This window comes from Vulpes vulpes, chromosome 8, assembly GCF_048418805.1.
Source record: "Vulpes vulpes isolate BD-2025 chromosome 8, VulVul3, whole genome shotgun sequence".
Lineage (NCBI taxonomy): Eukaryota > Metazoa > Chordata > Mammalia > Carnivora > Canidae > Vulpes > Vulpes vulpes.
This window is the reverse complement of record NC_132787.1, coordinates 47,937,433-47,960,532: the sequence shown is the minus strand read 5'-3', so window position 1 is coordinate 47,960,532 and position 23,100 is coordinate 47,937,433. Positions and strand designations below refer to the sequence as shown.

Below are 23,100 nucleotides of genomic sequence, written 5' to 3'. Positions count from 1 at the left end.
AACCGACTCTTTGTGATGACTTATTTAGCTCCCTGAAGAATTCACTTTAAGTTGTTGTTTTGCCTATGCATGAAGAAGGGCCATATGGAAAGTGGTTCCTGTTTGCTAACACACAGCACATTAACAGTGGTAAGTGTGTGTGCGCAGCAGGGGCCGGCAAGGCAAAGCTGGAGAATATAGCTCGTGGAAGAAACCCGAGGTTTGGGGTAGTGTCACCTCTGCAGTGAATTAGTGTTCCCGCCACGAAGTGCTGTGCTGATGGATCTGGCAGTCTGTCTTCAATGACCCTCTTTCTGTGTCACCGGAAGTGCTATTGTGAAAATTCAGTGCATTGTACACCTGTAATGATTTTAATTAATGAATTAGGAACCAAAAGGAGATGAAACTCAGGCAGAAGTTGGAGCTGAGATTCTGGCCTCCACATTTCCTAGCCGAAGACAAGCAACTGAAAGAGCTACCCTTGTGTCCCAAGACCTCAGCCTTGCCATGGTTCCAGAAGAACCAATGCAATGGATGCCTGAATGTAGCTGCACGGTCCACTCAGGGGACCCAGGATGGTAAAGTACAGTTTGAATTCCTAGGCTCGGCAGAGTGGCCTAGGTCTCCGTGGATTTAGCTCCAAAAATCTAAGATCTGGATCCTGCTCAGAGAAGTAGCAGCCTGGGGATGTAAGCTCAGAATTTGAACATTCTTGGGGGGTGGAGAGTCAGAGTATATTGATGCTGTTGCTTCTGGGCAAATAGATTTTGGTGTCAAGTTCACACCTTCCTTAATTAGAACCAGGAGAGAGCATGATATCTTCGGTCTCCGTATCAGACAAACCTTGGTGCAGATCATGTCTCTGCTGCCTGCCAGCCTTGTGACCTTGGGAAAATCATTTAACCTCTCTGGACTTTGGATTTCTCATTTAGAGCAGGAGTTCTCAGCCAGCAGGGATTTTGGTCACTGCTCCCCTGCCACCGGGAACATTTGGTGATATCTGGTGATATCTGGGTGATATCTGGGTGAGAGATGCGACTGGCATTTAGCAGGAAAAGGCCAATGATGCTTCTAAACATCCCACAGTGCACAGATTGTGCCCTCACAGCAAAGAATTATCTGTTCCAAAATATCAATAGAGCTGAGGTGGAGAAATCTTGGTTTAGAGATAATGCATGCAAAATGTTTGACAAAAACTGGTAGGTGCTGACTCAGTGGCAGCCTTCATAACCAAATAATCAATTCAGTGTGGCTAATCTAAAACCAGATTCTAGGGAAGCAAGGTATGTCTGTCTGAGGTTCAGGAAAAGTCCCCAGTAATGGTACCTGAGGCCCACTGAACAGTAACTGCAGGCTTAGCCAAGAGGCTCAAAGTGGTGGCTCTGGAGCCAGCCTGCGTCTGTCCAAATCCTGGCCATTTATTCCCTGTATCATCTCAGGCAAATCCCTTAACCACAGTCTACAAAATGGGGGTAATCATGATACCTGCCTCACAGAGGATGGGTCTGCCTAGCATAGCAGCTGCTCATCTAATATTTGCTATTGTTACAAGGGGAGTAAATACAGAGCCAGTGCCGAGAGGAGCCCTGATCTTAATAAGAAACTGTGAATTTTTTAATAGGAAATATGGAGGGGAGCACATACACCAAGCATAAATGGGTAATTGACACAGCAACAGAAAGTTCATCTACCCACCAAGGACCCACTGCTGCTGCTGGGCAAGGTGCCAGATGTTTATAAATATCTTCTCATTGAATCCTCTTGACAACTCTTTGAAATGGCTTCTATTAACTATTTCGGGCTTCTTTTACAGACATGAGAACAGATTCTGAGCAATTAAAGTACCTTGCCAGACTCTCACAGCCTTAGGGGCAGAGCTGGGGTTTTGAATCGAGGTCTGACTCCAGCCTGTGTTTTTGTGGGCTGGAATTCAGGAATGTTCAACGTAGGGCAAGTTCTGGGACATGAAACATTCAACCAGTTGGGGTTCCCGATATTTAGGAAAGGAGGAAAAATTGAAAGCCAAGCATCTATCTCTAGTACTGGCTGGGACAGGAGGCCCAGGGTATGTAGTAAGGACGAGGAAAGGGGAGCAGGACGCAAGCAGTGGGAGCAGTCCTTGCTTTTATCCAGCAATGAATGCTGTGCCCAGAAAGCCACCTTGCATCACCATAGCAGTGTGAAGCTGCTGCTGGGGAACCAGAAATCCTAGTAATGGCTTAGGTCTGGCAGCCTACGAGGGGAGATGTAGATGGTTAGATTACTCAGTGTTGGCACTTTCTGCCATGAGGAGATATTTTCTAGAGGACTTCTGAGATGCCCCTCCCCTCACTAGATGTTTCATGAGGCTAGTGCTGTGTATGTTCACATGTTGTGTGTGGGCAGCAAGATGAGACCACAATGGCCTGTGGCGGAGGAACCAGCAGAACCAGGAGAAGTTTCCTGGTAGAAGCTGTGGCCCTTCCTCTAAACAAACATCTGTTTAGATAGAGGTGTAAATAGTGCCTAAAAATAGCCAAGAGGGCTGAGTATATCCCAAGCCGGGCAGTGCTCAGGGGTCACACGCCAACGCTCAGGGCTGAGGCTGTGAGGTAAGCATTGTTTCGTGGACCTCTGGCTCTCCTGGGGGTCCCCTTCACCCTGTCTGGTGCTGGAAGGAGTTGCACCTGCTTGCCCCCAGAAAGCCATGAGGGCAGACCTCCCCAGCTGCTCCCTGAACTCTGGGCGCCGCTTGCCCAGCAGAGGAGCAAGCATAGGCCACAAGGTCTCAGCATCATCCTATGTTTTGTGTGTTCTGCGGGGGGTTGTGTTCTTCTCCCACCCTCCTCTCCCAGGGCACAAATGCTCTCCCAAGTTCACTAACCTGGTTGTTTAAATATAGGAGAGGAAACAGATGCTGGCTGGCCGGAAGTGTCTGTGAAGACAGGGTTTTGGCAGTGGCTTGCTAAGGCTGATAAGGACATGGGGTGTGCTCCCAGATGGGCCTCTGCCAATTCACTTTTGGCCCTTTCTGAGGTTGCCCTGAGCCATCACCATCAGAACTTGGCTCCTCCCCAAGCTCCTCCTCATGGCTGACATGGAGAGGAGGGTTATTTTAAACTGACCTTTGCGACTTCCTCTTGGTCTTCCTCCTTGCTCTCCTCTCTCAGAGGCCCTGAGAGCAGCTTCCTGCCTGGACCAACTGGAACCCTGGTGGTGGTGATGCGTGCAAGGTCCTGGGAGGTGAGGACTGGCTGCACAGGGCAGGGATGCAGCCTAGGGCTGCAGGAACGGGTAATGGTGCCTTTGCAGGCAGCAGTGTCACAGGACTCCTGGCTTCAGGCCCAAGTACTGGCGGGGGGGGGGGGCGGCAAGGGGGCACATGCAGAGTGGTCACCTAGCAGGAGTCATGTGGAACTTGCCCTTCCAGGGCTCTCTGTGGCCACAGAAATGGGTACGAATGCCCTGAGGCTGGGATCATCCTGCTGACCCCCCTGGGGACGGACCCTGGGTGGGGCTGTCCTGACCAGAGCAGTGCGCCGATTCACTCTGTGGGGAACACCTCCAGCGCCCCTTGGCTCACGGAGTTCCGAAGGAGCGCGCCTGGCTAGCTGTACCACCAGCATCCTCAAATTGTGTCTCAGATGAGTCACACCGACAGTCCCACCCCAGCACCCCTGCAGTAAACGAGAGGAGCTTTGTTGCTGGCGTGGGGATTTCTCGGGGAAGACACACCCCAGCACAGAGGCCCCCAGATCCACAGCGGGGCAGCTCGAGTGCAGCCACAGGGCCCAGCAGTAGCCTTGAGAATGGGTCTATTGCCTCTGGTGCCAGCCACGGTGTTCCTCCTGGGGAGCACCTTCCTTGTTGTCTCCTGGGAGGAGGCCAACTGCACCCCGCTCCCACCAAAGAGTGCAAAGCCCTTGCCCTGTCCCCACCTCTGGGATGGCCCCACAGCCAGGACCTGAAAAAGCCTCTCCACCGTGACTCCTTCATCAAAGAAGCAGGGCTGAGAGCAGGCAGCTAACAGTTTGGAAAACTGATGATTCCTCTCCAAGACTCAGAAACCAAGGCTCCATCCTCACCAGTGGGGACTCCACAGTCTGCAGCCCCCGTGAAATCAGGTGCAAGAGCCAGGCTCTGTCCTCCAGGCTAGTGTCCATGTAATACTCAGAAAGGCCTTTCCAGGTTAGAGTCTGGGTCAAGAACTAGGCCTTCACTCTGGAGAGTCCCTCTTTAGGAGAAGAGTGGACCCTGGGGGCATCTTTCTTTTGAATTAGGAATTCTAGACTCTCAACCTCTGTCAATCATCTGTGGAGTCTGGCAAAACCCACCCCTGGGGGTTGCTGGGCTGCCACGGGCAGGGGCAGGGCTCTACCCTTCTGGGTTAGTGCCACCTTGGGGAGGTCACTTAGGGTTTCTAAATGTCAACTTCCTTACCTGCCAAAAGTAAATGAGATAAGAGCAATGGGCTCTACGATATGGCCACAGCGAGGATGGAGGGAGAGACTGCGACAGAGCACTTAGCCTGGTGCAGGCCCCACAGAAGTCCATGGGGGGATCGACGCTCTGACTGCTGCTCGGGCAGCCCCCAACGTGGCTCTGGCACACAGTAAGCAATGGATACTTGGGATTTTTTCCCTTTCTTCCTCATGTATGTGACAGGAGGTGACATGGTCCAGTGTGTGAGTCTGGGTATATGTGTGTGCCCGCCCGCACTGCATACATACAGTGAGTGGTGGTGGGTGGGGCCAGGTACTAGTTTATTTTTTTTATTTTTTAAAGGTTTATGTTTTTATTTGAAAGAAAGAGAGAGAGTGAGCATGTGTGCATGAGAGCAGGGGAAAGAGCAGAAGGAGAGGGAGAGGATCTTAAGCACACTCCCTGCTGAGCGCAGAGCCTGATGCAAGGGCTCAGTCCTTCAACCCTAAGATCAGGGCCTGAGCCCAAACCAAGAGTTGGCTGCTTAACTGACCAAGCCACCAGGCGCCCCTATATGCCAGACACTAGTTTAGTTTAGGCTTGCGTCTAACTTACTCTATCCTGAGGGCTTTTGTTGTCACCTATGAAACAGGGAGCTGGGCCCATTGTTTTCTAAGATCCACTTCCACATGTAAAATGATATCTCTGCAAGAGCATGCACACCCGCTCTTCATTTCATCACAACCAGCAGAGTTAACATCCTGCAAGGAAAAGCAAGGAGTTGCCAAGAGGCAGGCAGCAGTCCTGGGGCCTTACCCCAAGGCCCAGCCATCTGCCCTTCCCTGATGGGGCTCTGCCCTTCTCCTTCCTCCCTGAAGTTCATGCATCTTCCTCTCACGGCCTCTCCCACTGCCTCTCCACAACTCCCCTACCCTGCACTCCTCACCACCCCTAGCCAGTGGCCGCCCTGCCTCCCTGCAGATGTTTCCAGTTTATAGATTGCATGCAGTTCACGTTGGTCATTTGTTCCATTTGCTCAGAAACAGCAGCCAGCTGTTTATTGGCAGGAAGCAGGGAGATGCCAAGTGCAGGACAACACAAAAAGCCCTAGTCATGGGCACTGGGTGGGGTGGGGGCTGGGGGGGGAAGGAGCGCAGGCTAGTTGGTCTCACAGTGACCTAGAGTTCTGTTGTCCCGCTTGCAGTCATGGTCACTGAAACAAGGTCTAGCTTCCCTCTGGGAATGACCAGTGCAGCCCAATTGACTCATGGGCTAGGGCAGGAGGAGATGCTGGTGCAGGCTGGGTGTGGCTGTGCCCTGGCTCCGGAGCCTGGCCCAGAGGCTAAACCTGGATCAAGAACAAATTCTATTTCTTTGTTCCTCCAAAATCAGGAAAGGTTCCTGGCTTAGTGAAAGATTAGATGATGTTGGGCATTTAAGTTGGGGAGCAAATACAAATGAACATAATGCAGATCGAATCATGGGCCTCCTGTGGCCGGGCCGGTGGCCACACAGCTGCTTTGGCGGGCACTGGCTCTGTGCTCAGCACCTCAAACTGTGGGCTGGAGGCCCTCAGAGTGGTGAGGAGTGCTGGCTGACCTGCCAGGCCCCAAAGAATTCCTGCACCATGGTCATTGTTCGGGGTTATGTGGCTCTTGAGACCCGCCCTGGAAAAGCTTCAGCAGCGGGGCGTCTGGGGTCCAGGACTTTCAGTGGCCAGTGAGCTGGCAGGCAGCATCCCCCTGGATCGTCGGGGAGTCCTCGGCACAGGCCTGTGGATGCTTTCCTGGGCAAGCGGGGCCACCCCCCGCACACTCCATATAGATAAACCAGTCCAAATGGGGCCATGAGGCACCTCCTAGCAAGTGTGAATAAGGGAGATCTCCTTTGGATGCTTCCCATTTCTGAAGCCAGGAGCACGTCGGGGGAATTGGAATGGGAAGTAGCCCCTCAGTGAGAGACTGAGGGGCAGTGCTGGAGGGACACAGGACCTGGTGGAGCATCTTTCATGGACTCGCAGTAAGCCTGTACCTCATGGCTTGGGGAGGGGTGGTAGGTGTGGAACGATTTTTCCTTTAGTTCCGTGTGTAACAGGCACCTCCAAGGTGGAGTGCTGGGCAGGCGGCTGATGGTAAAGCATGGGCACCCGTCACACCCATCACCAGGGCCATCACATGCTGGACAGGGGGTGGGGAGCTGGGAGCCTGCACCCCGACCAGGTTCTGTGACACCTGCTGTGCCCGTGTCACTTCCCAAAGGCTTCACGCTGGTATCTTTGCCATCTGTCAAAGGGGCTACCATGACACAGAGAATAAACAATTTATAGCATCTTCCAATTTAAAATGAGAAAGACAGGGTTGTTTTGAGGCACATGGCCAGCCCTAATGGTGATTTCTCCCTTGGAGCACGTGGGTCGGGGCTGCCCCCACGTGAAGAGGCGTCTGGCTGTGGATGAACACCCACTGGGCACGTGTGGGGTGCTCCAGGGCGGACGGGCACCACTGGTGCAGAGCGGTGTCACATATGGGCACCCACTGTGCGGCCATTAGCGAGGCCTGGCCAGCAGACTGTCAAGGTCAAGTTCAGCAATGAAAGAAGGAAAGACCGACTGTGGACTTGGTTCGAGGGGTCCCAGGCTGTTTGGCTGGAGATTCTGAGGGATGCAGACCAGGATGACTGAAGAGCAAACAGAACAGACCAGGGAGAGGACCCGTCCAACAGGAGATTGAGGGCGTTGGCCCTGAAGAAAGGCAAGAACGGGCAAGCATGTGTTTGTGAATTCCCAACTATATGGGTCCCTAACCAGTTCTGTTACAGAAGAAACCTGGCTGCCTCTCCAGGTCTGACCTGAAACCAGCTACTCTGGGCAGCGGTTTCCTCCGGGGTTCCATCCCTCCCCAAATCCTTGCCTCTGGAGCCCCCACCCTGAGCTCAGTGCCCGGAGACAAGGCAGCCAACCTTGTGAGTCCCATGCCATTCTGGGTCAGACTGAGCTGGCCAAAGTGGTTTTAGGCCCTGCAGACAGAACAGTGATGAGTAAGGTGTGATTGGTTCTGATTGTGAAAGGGGAACGAGCAGAATAGGACAATGGACAGTACGTGTGTGAGTGTGATTGTGCATGTGAGCGTAAGGGGGCATGCGTTACATATATCATAGAGATCAATGACACGGGCTGTTGCGTGTAGAGATGCTGAAACCACAAATTGTGATAGAGCTATTGGACAGCCCTCCCTTTCATGGGGCCCTAACTGGTCACACGCTGTTTGCTGTCTGAACTGGTTTGAGATTGAAATTAGATGCAAAAAAATTTTTTTGCTGAGCAAGAGGTCTCCCTGTGTGCCTCCTGATTTCTTGCCAGACATTGAGAGGTGTGGTCAGCCCTTTTGAGGGATGAAGAGAAGACAGCTCCTGAGAACCCCAGAGAGTTTATTGTTGGTCTCCTTTGTACTGTTTTTTTTTTTTTTAAGATTTTATCTATTTATTAATGAGAGACACAGAGAGACAACATAGGCAGAGAGAAAAGCAGGCTTTCTGCAGGAAGCCCGATGTGGGACTCAATCCCTAGACCCTGGGGTCATACCCTGAGCCGAAGTCAGACACTCAACCCCTGAGCCATCCAGGCATCTCTGTACCAGGTACTATTTTATGCTCTTGGTACTTTAGGGACAAGGGGAGTGGGAGCGAGATCTAAAGATGAATCAGGCATAATTTCTTATGGAGTTTACTTAAGGACTTTAGTAGCTCGTTGGAGAAGCAGTCACATAAATAAATAACTACAAATGGTGTAGTAAGTCCTCAAAGAGAGGAACATGTCAGCTGACATGGGTGTGCAGAGGAGGAAGCTATTAACTCAGTCTGGTAGTGGCTTCAACCCTTTGTGGACATGGGTGGGGTGTACATAAATATAAATAAAGTCTACCTGGGGGAATCGTGATATCATGCCCTGTACAACAGCATTCCTAGGGAGGGTGTTTATGAGGCCATGTGTGCTGGATGCTCCAAGTGATGTACTGAATGTTCTTCTTAAGGAGCTCATTTAACCCTGGGGGTACTTTCTGTCTTATCATTGCTTTGTTTTGTTTTCTTTTGTTTTGTTTTGCCCAAACTGGTCATTAAAATACTATTGTGGGGGCATCTGGGTGGCTCTGTCGTTAAGCATCTGCCTTTGGCTCAGGTCGTGATCCCGGGATCTTGGGATCGAGCCCTGCATCAGGCTCCCTGCTCAGCAGGCAGTCTGCTTCTCCATCTCCCTCTCCCCCCCAACCCATACTCTCTCTCTCTCAAATAAATGAGTAAGTAAATAAATCTCAAAAAAAAAAAAAAATGATTGTGGACCGCTTGTCGGGGAAAAAGAACCTCAACCCAAAGTCAGGTAGGGACTGACAAGAATCTTTGTACAATAACCTAGAATAACCACCTTGCAGACCTGCCTTAGAAATAAACGCTAGTGCTCCTTCCAATGTTAGGTGCACATCTTCATCACACCTTGCCTGCTTCCAAAAAGGATGGGGGGCCGCTCCCAGCAGAAGAGTCTCTCACACCCCGGGAGCCCAGGGCTGATGCGGAGTCTGAGCAAAGCCTGGTCACTGAGACAGAGCTCCAAGCCTCTTGGCTGCCCTGGGTAAAGCTGCCATACAGCATCCCAGGAGGCAGTGACTCTAGCAGGCTGGTTTGTGAAGAAAACAACCTCTTCGCTAGCACTGAAGTCAGGGAAACTTATCCCAAGAAACCTTCCTCCTTACTTTCTTTTTTCTTTTTCTTTTTTTTTTTTTTAAGATTTTATTTATTTATTCATGAGAGAGACGAAGGGAGAGAGAGACAGAGACACAGGCAGAGGGAGAAGCAGGCTCCATGCAGGGAGCCTGATGTGGGACTCGATCCTGGGACCCCAGGATCAGCCCTGGGCCGAAGGTAGGCGCTAAACCACTGAGCCACCCAGGGATCCCCTCTTTTTTCTTTAAACATTTTACTTATTTATTTGACAGAGAGAGAGAGAGAACACAAGCAGAGGGAGCAGCAGGCAGAGGGAGAGAGAGAGGGAGAGGGAGGGAGAGATGGAGAGAGAGAGGGAGAGGGAGAGAGAGGCTCAGGGAGAGGGAAAGGGAGGGAGGGAGAGAGAGAGGGAGAGGGAGAGAGAGGCTCAGGGAGAGGGAAAGGGAGGGAGGGAGAGAGAGAGGGAGAGGGAGGGAGAGGGAGGAAGAGGAAGGAAGAGGGAGGGAGAGGAAGGAAGAGGGAGGGAGAGGGAGGGAGGGGGAGAGAGATGGAGAGGGAGAGAGAGAGAGAGAGAGAGAGAGGCTGAGGGAAAGGGGGAGGGAGGGAGGGACTGAGGGAGAAGGAGAGGTAGAGATGGAGAGTGAGAGGGCGGGAGAGGGAGGGAGAGGGAGAGACACAGCAGAGGGAGAATCAGGCTCCCATGAGAGCAGGGAGTCCCGATGCAGGGCTCTACCCCAGGACCCTAAGATCCTGACCCAGCCCTGGACCCTGACCTGAGCCGAAGGCCTACACTTCACCCCCTGAGACCCCAGGGCCCCTCCTCCCAGAATCTTCTCTAAGGAACATGGCAACTGCTCCTTCCGGGTCAGGATGACCTGTTGACACACACCTCCTGGGGCAGTTTCTGCCTTTATCCCTAAGGAAAGCAAGGAGCCCAGGCTCCTGGGAAGCCACCCAGCAAGGGCCAGGACTGCGTGGTCTCTCCCACCGCTGTGGTCTGACATCACAGATGGCTGGCAGCCTCTGGCTGCGGCCCATAGCAGCGTCTACTCAGCTGAGCCGAGAGCAGCCCGCTGCACAGTCCCCCTGCCCCCGTCGCTGTCCTGACCAGTGACACAAGACTGAACCCACTAGGACCGTGAGGAATTTCTGCCTCAATTGCCCAGTCGGGTCTGGAGTGACTGGTATGGAGCCGTCCTTGTTCTCGGGGGCTCATGGGGCAGCCCAGGGCTTGCAGCCCAGACAGACTTGGGCCTGGGCCGCAGCCCTGTCACCGCCGGGCAGTGCCACCAACAGCCAGCACCCGCCTTTGTCACTGCGCCCATTCTCCACGTGTGAAGTAGACCTAACCAGACGCCTACGGGGCTGTGTAGAATGGTGAAGGATGGGTGGCCAAGGCATGGCGCGGCAGCTGGTGTCTCCAAGGTGCTGTCATGGTCATAGTGGCGCCAGGCAGTGGCCCAGAGGCCTGTAGGCCTGTCTGGGGTTTGGGAGACACCAGGCCGAGTGATTAGAAGCCAGGCGCGGAGTGTGAAGGCGTTGGAGGCGATGTGAGAAGTCCGGGCTCTGGACCTCAGGAGGCTCCCTGCCCACGGGACGGAGAGGACTGGTCAGAGACTGGCAGGTGCCGAGGGCCCAGCTGGGGATGTGGGAGAGCTGCACATCCCGGGGACGCCCTGAGCAGCCCCCGCCTGGCCTCCTCTGTCCTCCCCCGAAATGAGGGGGCCAGTGGCGGCTCCCGAGTCCCCGCACTCCTGCGACCAGCCGCACAGCCACCAGCGGGCCTGTGCACCTCTGGGCCTCGGTTTCTCCTGCTGTGAGCCTCGCGGGGTGGTTCTGTTTAATCAGGCGGGCGGAGTGGAGTCTGTGCGCGGCCTCACACACTCTAAAGAAAAAACGCAGCCGCTGTCTTTACTGGAATACGCACGACCCTGAAAGTCAAGCAGCTTCTCCACCGTCTGGAGTTGACTGAGTTTAGCGTTGCCCAGAAATGTGCCAGGGGGTCGGCTTGAACCCGGGCAGCTGGCATCTGCCTTCGTCTGCCTTGCCCTTAACCCCTTCGTGTCCTGCGCCGCCGAGGTAGCTGGGTACACGGGGAGGGGGGGGTGGTGCTGCGGCCTCCCCGCTGCCCCTTGGGGCGCAGGGCCACCCGGAGGCCGTGGGGATGTGCTGCCACCTGGCGGTCACTGTGAGCACAGCGCCCGGCAGAGGCTCAGCGGGAGCCAGGCGGACACCTAGCAGGTGCAGGAAGCCTCGACCCCGCTGCCACTCTGTACACTGGACATCTCCTTGGTTTCTGAGTGCCTAGAACCTGTGAAAACTCAGAGTTGGCTGGAGCCTGCTCTGGACTCTCCATCAGGGCCTGGGGCCCTTCCGTTGCACGTGGGGTTGGGGGCCCTGGTGGGCAGGACATTGGACCAAGGAGTTCCGCTTTGCTGCACAGGATTTTCTCCTGCTCAGAGTAAAGGAAACTTGATCTTTCCCTTCTCCCTTGGGCTGGCTCTGAGTGGGTCTCTTGAACTCAGGCTGTAGGCCTCAGGAGTCCCTGGCTCTTTGGGCTCAAGTCACTGGGCCCTGGGAACAGTGGCTCTGGATCAGTTCTGGAGGAAGGCTTCTGAGGGCCTAGCCTCCTCCTCCTGGCTGACTGAAGCAGGGAAAGGAAGGGTGCTGGGAGAGGCCACCTTCTTGGCCATCTTGCTCTTTCTAAGCCTCTGCCGCTAGCTAGCACAAAGCTTTGTAAAAATATAAAGCTTTGCGGAAGTGGTAATGGGGCCAAGAGGAAGTGAACAAACTGATTTTGTGCAACTCCACAGGCAGCAGGGGAGGCAGCGTGAGCCAGACTCAGGCAGAAACAACCACCTCCCACCTGCCCGCCATCCTGTCTCAGTGACCACCTGGACTGCTGCTCTGATGTGCCCCCCACCCCACCCGGTGCCTGCCCCCTCCGCCGCAATCCTGCTCACACAGCATCTGGCTGTTGGTGCAGGGTGGTTGCTGGGGCTCTTTCAGGCTTGTCTGAGCAGCTGAAAAGGAGCAGATGAGCACTCTCTGGCCAGCCTCTCACCATGTTAAGCAGAACCCCAAGGGCAAGGTTTCAGTCCTGTGGCTGAGCTATGTCCAGGTGCATCAGGCCTGGGTTCGGGACAGGTGAAGCCTTTCCTAGGGACTCCAGACACTTCCTGTGGTTCGGGTTAATGGATCCTCCCTGATCCTTGCCTCTTCCATGGAGCTCAGGTTCTTTTTGTAAAACTAAAACAGACACAACTCTTTTAGATGGGGTAAATTCCCTGAGCCACTTCTTACTTATAGTTAATTTTATTACTAAAGAAATGTTTTGATACTCTGGTCCAATGAAAGTTTTCTTTCTATCCCAGAGCTCTCCTTGGGGCCCCGCCAAGTGGCCTGCTGGCTCCTCCACTTCTTTGTGATTCAGAGCAGGTGCTAGACCTACACTGTACTTGTGCTCTGTTCCCACAGGCTTGGTCACCTCTTTTCCAGGTGTGAGGTTAGAAGGTCATGTTGAGGATATGGCAACATCAAGTCCACGGATGCCTTGTACTTGTAAAAACTTCATGTGGTTGTTCAGTTGCCTATTCATTTCCTGAAACCAGAGGCTTGGGTTTGAATGCCGGTCCGCCACTTCCTAGCTGTGCAACCCTGGGGAGGTTATGTCACCATTCTGAACCTAGTCTGCTCAGCTTTGATTACATTATCAATTTCATCAGAGAGCATTGAACAAGACTAAGAAAGTGAAGTGCCCAACACTGCAGATGGCATAAGGGAATATACCTAGCAGGTCCTAGCTGATTTATTGGTATTCTATACCCAGTGCCAAGCTGATGCCCCCTGGTTCACTGAGGTGCTTTCCTACTCGTTCATTTATCAAAAAATATACTGGAGCACATCAATCCACCAGGCATTTTGGTAGGGCTAAAAATGAAAAGTGGAGAGCCCTATGCTTCAGGAGCTGGCAGGATGACAGAGGAGGAGGGCCCGATAAACACAGCGCAGGGAGGGGATGTCTGGGAAGTTCTCTTCAGGGTCCTGTCTGAGAATAGTCTTGAAGAAAGAGTGCATGTGTTCTAGGTAGACATGGGGAGAAGGGCTTTCCAAGCCGGGTTCACAGGAGAGAGGAAGTGAAAGCATGGCGGTGCTTATGGTATCAGGGGGGAGGGGGACCCACGGTGCTTGTGGTATCAGGGGGGAGGAGGCTGCAGAGGCTGGGAGACTCCCGCCTTGAAAGGTCTCATGTGCCATTCCAGGGAGGCTGGACTCGATCCTAAGGGTTGCACAGAGGCTGTTGGGGGACTTGCATCTGGAGATGCCTATGGAGGCTGAGGTGGTCCCTCCATGACAGATGAAGGAAGTTACCCAAGAGCAGCTGTGGGGCATCTAGGGAGGGGGAGGGGTTGGTGGTAAGCAAGATGACCATCTGCCCTGGCCTCTCTGTCCTCTTCTCCAGGCTGCCTTCTGCTGTTCCATCTGGAGTGGAAAGTTGGCTCAGGGCCCAATCCTAGGCCTAATTGCAAAGTAACTGGAAACCTCTCTGTTCAACCTTCTTGTCACCCCTCTGAGTGGGAATGGGCTCAGGCCTCCCTTGTTCATGGAGACGAATTTCCAGAGAACTCCCTGCTGGGAAGAGGTGGTTAGGTCAGGTGTCCCAAGAGTGCCACCCCCCCCCCCCCGTCCCCCCGCTTATCCTTTTCTCCTGGAATTACTTTCTCACAGGCTATCCTGTACCCACCACACTGCTCCTGTCATGGTGCTGGGTCACAAAGCCCTCTCCTTGATTTCTCTAAACAAGCCAAGATGGGCTAGTCCTAAAAGGACTCACCTAGGTCCTAATGGAGGATGAAAGGGCCAAGAATCAGCAAACACACCAGTCAGGTTTCAGCTGCAGCTGTCCAGTCCTTCCCCAAAGCCTCAGTCCACTATGGCTGGATCCATGGCTCAGGCACTTTCCTGGCCTCTGCCACCTTTCCCCTTTGCCCAGCTTCTGGCCCATAACCACGCAGAGGCCCCTATCTCTCTCTCTTCCTCTCTAAGTATAGGAGCTGTCCATTGTCTGACCAGTTCTCAAACTTAGAACAAGGCTGTAAGGCAGACTTGGAGTGGCCAAAGCCTCCAGGAAACCACCCCATTGCTGTATTTTTGCTCCAACCAGGCAACAGGACTTGTCCCTACACCAAGAGAGTCTCTCTCTCACATAAGGGCTGTTTGGTGCTAGCCGGTGGCAAGGGACAGGCCGGGAGGGTCCATTGTTTACAGCTTGCCACCAAGATTCAACAATTGCTTTAGGCCAAGAGCGACTTCTTTGGGTGGCATGCAGCCTTCTAGAAATAGGTCTCTGTGACTTCCTTCTCTGAAGCAGAGATAAAAAAGCAATGGCGGTAGAAACTTTGATGAGAAGCCCTGCTGGATGCAGGCAGAGTTAGCGCTGGAAAATGCTGGAGTGAAAGAGATGCAGTTGGAGAGGGCTGTCCCCCAGCCCAGGGAGAAATGACAAGTCTAGAGGCATGAGCAAGGGATTCAGCCTGGGCCAACCTGGGATAAAGTGGGGGAGCAGAGGGTGATGTGGAGGCCACATCCCGAGGCATCTCACCAGGGCCCTGGCGAGGATGTAAACAACACTGTTGGTAGCGTCAAGGTTTAGTTGGGGCTGTACATAGATTGGCATTTAAGGCAAATATCATAAACCCTTCAGTTCACGGTGCAGGCTCAGGTCCACCCACCCCTTCTTGCTGTCTCTGTAAATAACCCCTTGGGGCAGGACTGAGAGCACCCGAACTAGAGGGACCTTAAATGACCACTGCCTTTAAGTGTCTGGTTTCCAGAAGCTGCAGACCAGATGAACAACTTCCAGGAAAGCAGTTGAGTTCCTCATTTCCTGCAGGTGGTGGTGAGAGGGTACGCTGTGTGACGGTGTGCACGCGTGGTCCTTTCCCTTCTCTCTGCCTGGCCATCATCCTGTTGTCCTGTTGTTCCTCAGAGAGAGTTGTCACCAGCTGGTTGCTGGCTTGAGGGAATGTGAGACCTTGGTGGGTGTATGGGCTGACCTGGGAAATGGAGAGTCAGCAGATATGCTTATGGGAGGTGCCGGGCCTTTTTGCCCTTCTAAGCAGAGGCTCTTAGCTTGTTCCTTTAGCAAAGGATCTTTGATGCAGAAGCTGGATCCCAGCTGTGCCGACCAAGAGTCCACTCATGCCCCTCAGTTCTCAGCGCTTGCTGTTAACGCACTGTCTCAGTCTGTTCAGGCAACTGTAACAGAATACCAAAGACTGGGAAGCTTATAAGCAACAGAAATGTTCAATTCTATAGGCTGGGAGGCCCCAGATCAAGGTGCCAGCAGCTCTGGTGTCTGGTGGGAGACAGCTCCTTGTTCCTGAATGGCAGAAAGGGTGAAGGAGCTCTGTGGGGTGTTTCTTATAAGACACTAATCCCACATATGATGGCTCCATCTCCTTGACCCAGCCATCTCCCAAAGACCCTACTCCTAATACTGTCACTTTGAGGCTCAGATCTCAACATATAAATTTTGTGTGGGGTGGGGGAAGGACCCAGACATTCAATTTGTAGCATACACTAAGAAAACAATAAATTCTGGCTAAGGCTGCCACCAAAATCTACTTCTTGTTCCCCTGTGGCTCCCGTTTGCCTCCTTGTCACGGGATATTTCTGCTAAGCTAGCAGAAAGCCAGAACATTCAAGTCTGTGCTTCCACTGCTCTCTCACCCAGGCCTACACTCCCATCCAGTCCCAGAGTGAATGAATCTCGAGCCTTCTCCATGCCACTCACACCGCTCCTCTGCTCTTTTCATCTGCTTGTGAGTGTTCCTGGTCTCTGCTTCCTCTTGGCCCATCTCACTTCCTGACACCCCCCCCCCCCCAAGAAGGTTGCTTATCTCGATGGAGCTCAAGGAGGGGCAGGAGGCAGAAGCTATGAGCGTGTCTGTCTGGGGAACTTAGAGGAACGGCACTTTCAGATTCACCCCATAAAGAACTGTCCTCCACGCTTCCAGGAGCCCAGGGGTGTGTGGCCCATGAAGGGGCAGGAAATGATTGCCCTGAGATGGGCTCTCTCTAAGAAAAGAAGGGAGGCTCTCCAAGGGAGCGTCCCACCAGAGAAGAGAAGGAATGAGCAAGTTGTGAATTTGGGACTGTTGCTGTTGCACCTGAACCTCTAGCGAGATGCCTGGCAAGAGCTAGGCTCACCGGGCCACACGGATCCTGTCAGCACGCCTATTACTTGGGAAGCTCCTTGGAGAAAGCAAGATGGCTGTCAATGGCACTGCCCTGTTGTTGGCCAATGTCACCTACATCACAGTGGAGATTCTCATCGGGCTCTGTGCCATCGTGGGCAATGTGTTGGTCATCTGGGTGGTCAAGCTGAACCCCAGCCTACAGACCACCACCTTCTATTTCATTGTCTCCCTGGCCCTTGCTGACATTGCCGTTGGGGTGCTGGTCATGCCTTTGGCCATTGTCATCAGCCTGGGCATCACAATCCAATTTTATAACTGCCTTTTCATGACCTGCCTGCTGTTGATCTTCACTCATGCTTCCATCATGTCCCTGCTAGCCATTGCTGTGGACCGGTACCTGCGGGTCAAGCTCACAGTCAGGTAAGAGGGGCCGTGTGGGGCAGTGATGGAGGTGCCTGGGACCCAGGGCTTCTTCAATGAAATCGAATCAAAACTGGCCTCTGAACTTGAAAGAGGGAGCTACATTTCTGTTCACCATTTGGTGTGTGAGGGTTTGAACAGTGTTGAGCTGGGACTGGGGAACAGAGGAGTGCTCAGGCCGTCTCCGCTGACTATGGGGGTGTATGCTTAGGCCCCCGGGGCAGCTAAGATGATGGAAGCTTGAGCACCTTCAATTAGTAAAAGATGTTCTTGGGTTTTAGAAATGACAGAAACCTACTAGATAAAATAAGGAGCAGACAGAAAAGAATAGGAGGAGAGAAATAAACGGATGCTTCTGTTCTTTGCAGACATAGGTTATTTTCAAGTTATTTTGACTTTGCTTCCTCTTCCAAGCTGAGGAGGGGACCAAGAAACAGTTCTCCATTGCAGAAAGTAGCAACGTGATGAGGTGAACAGGACGGACCACCTAAGGGAGACATCTCATTCCCCAGGTGTCCTGAATGACAATTGTCTTGCCCTCCTTCTCTCTGATAGGGAAGAGATGCAGGGAGGGGGCTGTAAACAAGCTTTTGATACTAAAAAGCCTGGGCTTCAAAGTCCAGATCTTGATATCTGAGCTGGGGCAAGTTACTTTTACTGCTTTGGTTCCTTATCTTTCCATAGCGGTTAAGATACTCTGAACACAAATCTACCTCGCTTCCATTTCACCTCTGCTACTTGTAGCTTGTACAGGTTACCAGGATTGCTCTTTCTTTCTTTCTTTCTTCTTTCTTTCTTTCTTTCTTTCTTTCTTTCTTTCTTTCTTCTTTCTTTCTTTCTTTCTTTCTTTCTTTCTTTCTTTCTTCTTTCTTCTTTCTTTCTTTCCCACCTATAACATGGGGACAAATATTGCCACTTCCTTGTAATTACATAGTTCACACGTGTAAGGCTCTTAGAAAAATGCCTGCACACGGTCTATGCTCAGTCAATAGTAGCTCCAACTCCTGTCATCTGTACCCATCACCAGCAATGAAATGGAGATTATCATAAAAATAGCTTCAGTTTGTTGTTAGATTTAACTGAGATAAAGTCTCCTAAGTACACAGTCAATACTTAACAAAATCAGTTTCCTTCTTGTGTTGTGTGTGGGATGTTGTCAGGAAGGATGGTGGAAGGAAGGATGGTGCTTCTCTGTGGATGAGTCATCTGAGGTTCTGGAAGCACTTCCACACGACCTCACACCTCCACAGACCCATGTAATTCAAATATCAAGTGTGGATGCCAGTGCAAACAGAGAGGCAGGGGCAGACACAGGTGGAGGGGAATGTGGAGAGGCAGTTATAACTTCTGGGCTTCGGCACAGCAGCCAAACAAAAGAAGGCAGAGCGTTGCTGGAAAGGTGCTGTGAGGAGATAGGTCATTTCTCACCAGGTCCCCAGAGACCTAGAAAACTCTTACCTCCCAGGAGTCAAAGAATTCTTGGGCTGGAAATGGAGCTGTGAGTGTGGCAATGTATTTTTAATCCATTCTTGATCATATTTCTTTTAAAAAGTCCCCCAGACAAGTTTGCCGGAATGCCAGCACTCTCCATCCCCGTCCCCAGCCCATCCCCATCCCCGCTCCTGTCACCCCCTGCCCCTTCCTGTAGCAATTCTATGAACTCACTCATTCTCTTCCATTCCAACAGATACAGGAGGGTCACCACACAAAGAAGAATATGGTTGGCCCTGGGGCTTTGCTGGCTGGTGTCCTTCCTGGTGGGACTGACCCCCATGTTTGGCTGGAATATGAAACTGACCTCAGAGCACCACAGAAATGTCACCTTCTCGTGCCAGTTCAGTTCTGTCATGAGGATGGACTACATGGTCTACTTCAGCTTCTTCACTTGGATATTAATCCCCCTGGTTGTCATGTGTGCCATCTATCTTGACATATTCTATGTCATCCGGAACAAACTCAATCAGAACTTTTCAAGCTCCAAAGAGACAGGTGCATTTTATGGACGGGAGTTCAAGACAGCCAAGTCCCTGCTTCTGGTTCTCTTCCTGTTTGCTTTTTCCTGGCTACCTTTATCTATCATCAACTGTATCACATACTTTCATGGTGAGGTGCCACAGATTATACTGTATTTGGGCATTCTGCTCTCCCATGCTAACTCTATGATGAACCCTATTGTCTATGCTTATAAAATAAAGAAGTTCAAGGAAACCTATCTTTTGATCTTCAAGACCTATATGATCTGCCAGTCCTCTGATTCCTTGGACTCAAGCACTGAGTAGACTTCTGAGTAGTTATCCTTGAAAGATGATTCTTCACCCCATTAACCTCCAGATTCAGCATCAGTAAACACTTGAGGACCTATTTGCCTGAGCCAAGGGCTTTCACATCCTTAATTTCTTCTACTGAGGTGGGGAGCATTTGACTGGTTGCTTCCAATTGTATCTCCCCTAACACGCTTCCTGTAATCCAATTATTTTCTTGTCCTTCTTCTCTGATTCAATGTTCTGGATGTCTGACTTGAGGAAAATGTCCTGCTGTTACTACTGTTTGTGTTCCTCCTTCCCAAGCAAGAGGAGAAGTCATGGAATCTGAAGGAGGCCTTGTTGACTCAGAGATGAAAGGTCCCAGTCCTGCGGGACATGAATGTGGTGGCGACTCTGTTCCACTCCATTGTGGAATCACACCAAGAAACCTACCCCAGCAGATGTCAGGGAGATGGTAGGAACAGTGTCACAAAGGGAGACTTAAACTGCTGAATTCATCTGTAATTGTATTTGAGGAAATAAAAATGACCACTAACTGTCATGTAGCTCTTTTCTGAGAGTTCAGGATTACCTGAGGTTCACAGACCCAGCTGGCAGATGTTGGCACTCTAGCCCTTGCCACCGGGAGCCACATGCCATGTTCACCTGTTTGGACTCTGGGCCCCTCACCCCTTGCCCTAGAACACCCTGCTTTTTTTTCTTTTTTTTTTTTTTCTGGGGCTGATCTGAGCTTTTGGCAACTTTATGAGCCATTCATCAATTGTTATAGAAGGATCAAAGGGGCAAGAAAGAGGCACAGGGTAGCTATTACTTGTGGAGTGCTTTCTGTGAGCTAAGCACTTTCCATACCTTATCTTTTCTGATGTTGATATGTCTAAAGTATGTGCCACCATTATCATCCCATCCATTTTGCAGAAGGAAAACAGAGGCACAGAGAGGTTAAGTAACTTGTCTGTCTATAGTCAGTTAACAAGTAGTAAGGCCAGGATTTAAACTCAGTCCTGCCTTTTTGGGAGAACCCAAGTTCCCCACCTATTCTCAGGCACAAAGAAGGACCTGTAACTTCTCCAAAGTCCAAACTCTCAAGTTCACCTCATGTACAACTAGCAGATACATGGATACAAACTATGGTTTGTATGCTTGAGGACTGCTGATTGGGACAGAGGCCTCAGGTACTATCACTGGTGTCTCATTAATCCGGATATCAGGCAGGGCTAGAGTCCTAATCACATCCTTCCAGCACTGAGTGTGGCTCTGGAGAGTCAGAGGACATCCCTGGTTTGGTCTACTCAAATGTGCAGCTGTGGACTCTCCTCCAAACAATAAGTACATGAAGCTGATGAGAGCAGCAAGATGGGGGTTTCAATTAAACCACTTCGAAGAGCATAAGTGTACTGGAGATTTTTTTTCCTTTAATTGATTCTTAGCTGGTTCTGAAAGTTTATCCTGACATAATCTTAGGCCAGAGGTCGATAACTGTATTTACCTAATTAATGTTTCATTTCAGTAAATGTCCTCACTTCTTCCCCAGCCAGCCCAGGAAGAATGAACGCTATCTGGGAGATTCAAACACTTCCATCTACTCTCCTACTAATGCCAAACTGTGTTGGTCTCTGACCTGATCATTTGCCCGAAGCACTCACAATATCTTAAAGGCAAATGACTAGGACCCGCCTCCAGTGACGCTGGAGGTGTGGGAAGCAATATTCATCTCCCCAGTCTCCCCTTCAACATTTGGGGATCTTTCTTCTCTAAAAATCCAAGCGCCACCCTCAAAACCACCACACTTAATGGCATCCCCTTGTTTGATTTCAGGCTTTCCCTCCTCAATCCCCCAGAATTAATTTTTGTGCTTAGTTAAAATGCCCCTTCAGGTTGAGGCCCTGTGTTTACCATGGGGCTTCTGGTGACCCCGGTACACTCATCTGCACAGAGGCCACCTTTGCCCACTGGGCCCTTTGAGGGAAGTGCTGGTTAGTTTTCAATCCCAAACAGAGGCAGCTTCATAATTTACAAACAATTTCTAGCAGTTGCTATAGCAACACATAGAAAATTTGGGTTAAGGGGACAGCTTCCTTCCAAGCAAAGCAGCAGTCTGTCCTGTGTCATTTGGTATCGTAAGATGAGCTATAGTCCCTGAGTCTCAGAAAAAAAGCTTTTTTTTCCCTCTTTTCCTTTTCTCTTCTTTTCTTCTCTTTCTTTCTGAAGGCCATTGCTTAGCAAACCCACTGAGTTCTGCAAGGAAGTTATAGTTTGCAGGGAGTTATAGTGTGGTTGTTTTTTATGTTTTGTTTTTTGTTTTGGTCAAGTAGGAATGTCCTGGGCTAAGATGGTCCACCAGCCCACTAAAAGCCCTTAAAGTGAGGATGCCTTTTGAAGTAGACTCAAAAAAGATGAACTAAGAATCACTGGTGAGGAGCTTCAGTAGAAGTGGCAAGCTCCACCCTGGTTTCAGGTTTAGAGATCAGCGTCACTGGCGCCTCCTCAGGCCTGTCTCTTGGCTAGCCTCCTTTAACGGGACACTTGAAGGTAGTTGTTGATTCTCTGTTCCAAAAGGAATAAGGTAAAAAGACTACCCAGACAAAACTGAGTTTTGCTTCCTCCTCCTCTGTATGAATTCTCTGGAACCACAGTAGATGTTGAGTAGCTGGGTTTATGTACCTAATTTTTTTTTTTAAATCAAGTCTACCGTGGATATAAGCGAAGACCAAGTGACAACAAGCAAAGGCTACCCCAAGTTTGCAATAGCAAGAGAGTCAGTCGCTGCCACTTGCATTTTGGCAGAGATTTGAAGGCAGGCAGAGGAGTAGGCAAGCTCTCTGGTGGCAACAGGGAGGCTTCAGGTGTGCCATTGGCCTGGGGAAGCTATGAGAAGTGGGGCATCGTGTGTGATTGGCAAGGTGAGCATATTTGGCTTTCTCTGGTTGGTCCCCAGCTGGAAGAAGGGCAAACATTTAGAAAGCTGTCAGTTACTACTAGCCATCTGGGGTTGTCACAGGGATTATCTTTTGGTGTTCTGGACTTCTGCTAGAGATTATGGTCTGACTTTTGACAAAACTGACTTTTAACAGGCTGGCTTCCCCGTCCAGTTACTACAGATAAAATGCTGGTTTCTTGGGCCAGATGTTCTGTCCAGAGGTCTAGTTTTATATATGGTCTGGCCATTGTCTGTGGGTAAATTCAGTCTTACAACCAGGTGCTCATTTTTTAGAGACACTCTGCCCTTAGATGCCTTCCTGGATATGCTGCAAATGGGGAAACAGGCTGCCTGTTGCCACAACTGCTCAGATGACACGCTGTATGTCCCCTTGTAGTCTATACTTCTGCTGTGTTATTTCTATTGGGGAAGGAAGAGTATGCTGGAAAGAATTTTTCTCCCCCTCTCAGATTTAGCATCAGATCATGGTGGCTGTACTAGCTGTGTGAACTCGGGCAGTTTCCTAAAACTGAAACTTGTCATTCCTGTGTCAGAGTTTTGTTTTGTTTTTTACTTTTTATTATGGAAAACTTGAGGCACACAAAAGTGAAGAGGCCAGCCTAATAACCTCTCAGATATTGACGATTCTGCTTTAATAATGATCAACCAATGTTGATCATCCAGTGTTGTTCCATTTATGTCTCTATCCACTCACCCCACCCTGATTATCTTGAAATTTTGGACATCAAATTATTTCATCTGCAAACATTTTGTTTTTTATCTAAAATACATATATATAATTTTTTTAAATGATCAATTGGCTTGTTGTTATTACCCACTCATCTTCTTAAGATGAGTTACACATCTGAGAAACAAAAATTAATTTTATCCTTACAAGGCAGCAGCAGAACTAAGGAGCATCAACTAATACTCAGAATGAGAATAGACACATGGTTCATTTTCTAAAACTCTGGGCCTCTCCTTTGCTTTCAAATGCAACCTTTTCTTGTCTTGGGAACTTTACTGATATCTATGCCCAACCCACTTCTCCTGTTGCTACTTTTCTTTGGTTTCTTTCTTTTCTTTTTTTTTTTAGATTTTATTTATTTATTCATGAGAGACACAGAGAGAGAGGCAGAGACACAGGCAGAGGGGGAAGCAGGCTCCCTGAGGGGACCCCAATGTGGGACTTGATCCCAGAATC

The 23,100-nt window shown here is 50.7% G+C and overlaps 2 protein-coding genes across 4 annotated transcripts in view; one reads left to right on the top strand and one right to left on the bottom strand.

The window, feature by feature from the left end:
• The first annotated feature begins 2,992 nt into the window (after positions 1 to 2,992).
• Positions 2,993 to 20,365, top strand: ADORA3 (adenosine A3 receptor). The gene is made up of 3 exons (XM_025983304.2): positions 2,993 to 3,201; positions 15,830 to 16,715; positions 18,403 to 20,365. Exons 2-3 carry the CDS (start codon positions 16,366 to 16,368, stop codon positions 18,992 to 18,994), a joined length of 942 nt encoding a protein of 313 aa, XP_025839089.1. The 5' UTR covers positions 2,993 to 3,201; positions 15,830 to 16,365; the 3' UTR covers positions 18,995 to 20,365.
• Positions 12,396 to 23,100, bottom strand: part of C8H1orf162 (chromosome 8 C1orf162 homolog) — a 30,867-nt gene continuing 20,162 nt past the window's right edge. For 2 of the 3 annotated variants that reach the window (XM_072766448.1, XM_025983290.2), the window contains exon 8: positions 12,396 to 15,351. The gene's annotated coding sequence lies outside the window, so the exon portion shown is untranslated. The remainder of the gene's footprint in view (positions 15,352 to 23,100) is intronic. The other variant, XM_072766449.1, reaches the window with a different exon arrangement.

Coding starts and splice junctions, on each gene's coding strand:
- ADORA3 (XM_025983304.2), top strand. CDS start 16,366: ATGGCTGTCAATGGCACTGCCCTGTTGTTGGCCAATGTCACCTACATC. Junction 16,716..18,402: donor CGGGTCAAGCTCACAGTCAG/GTAAGAGGGGCC, acceptor CCATTCCAACAG/ATACAGGAGGGTCACCACAC.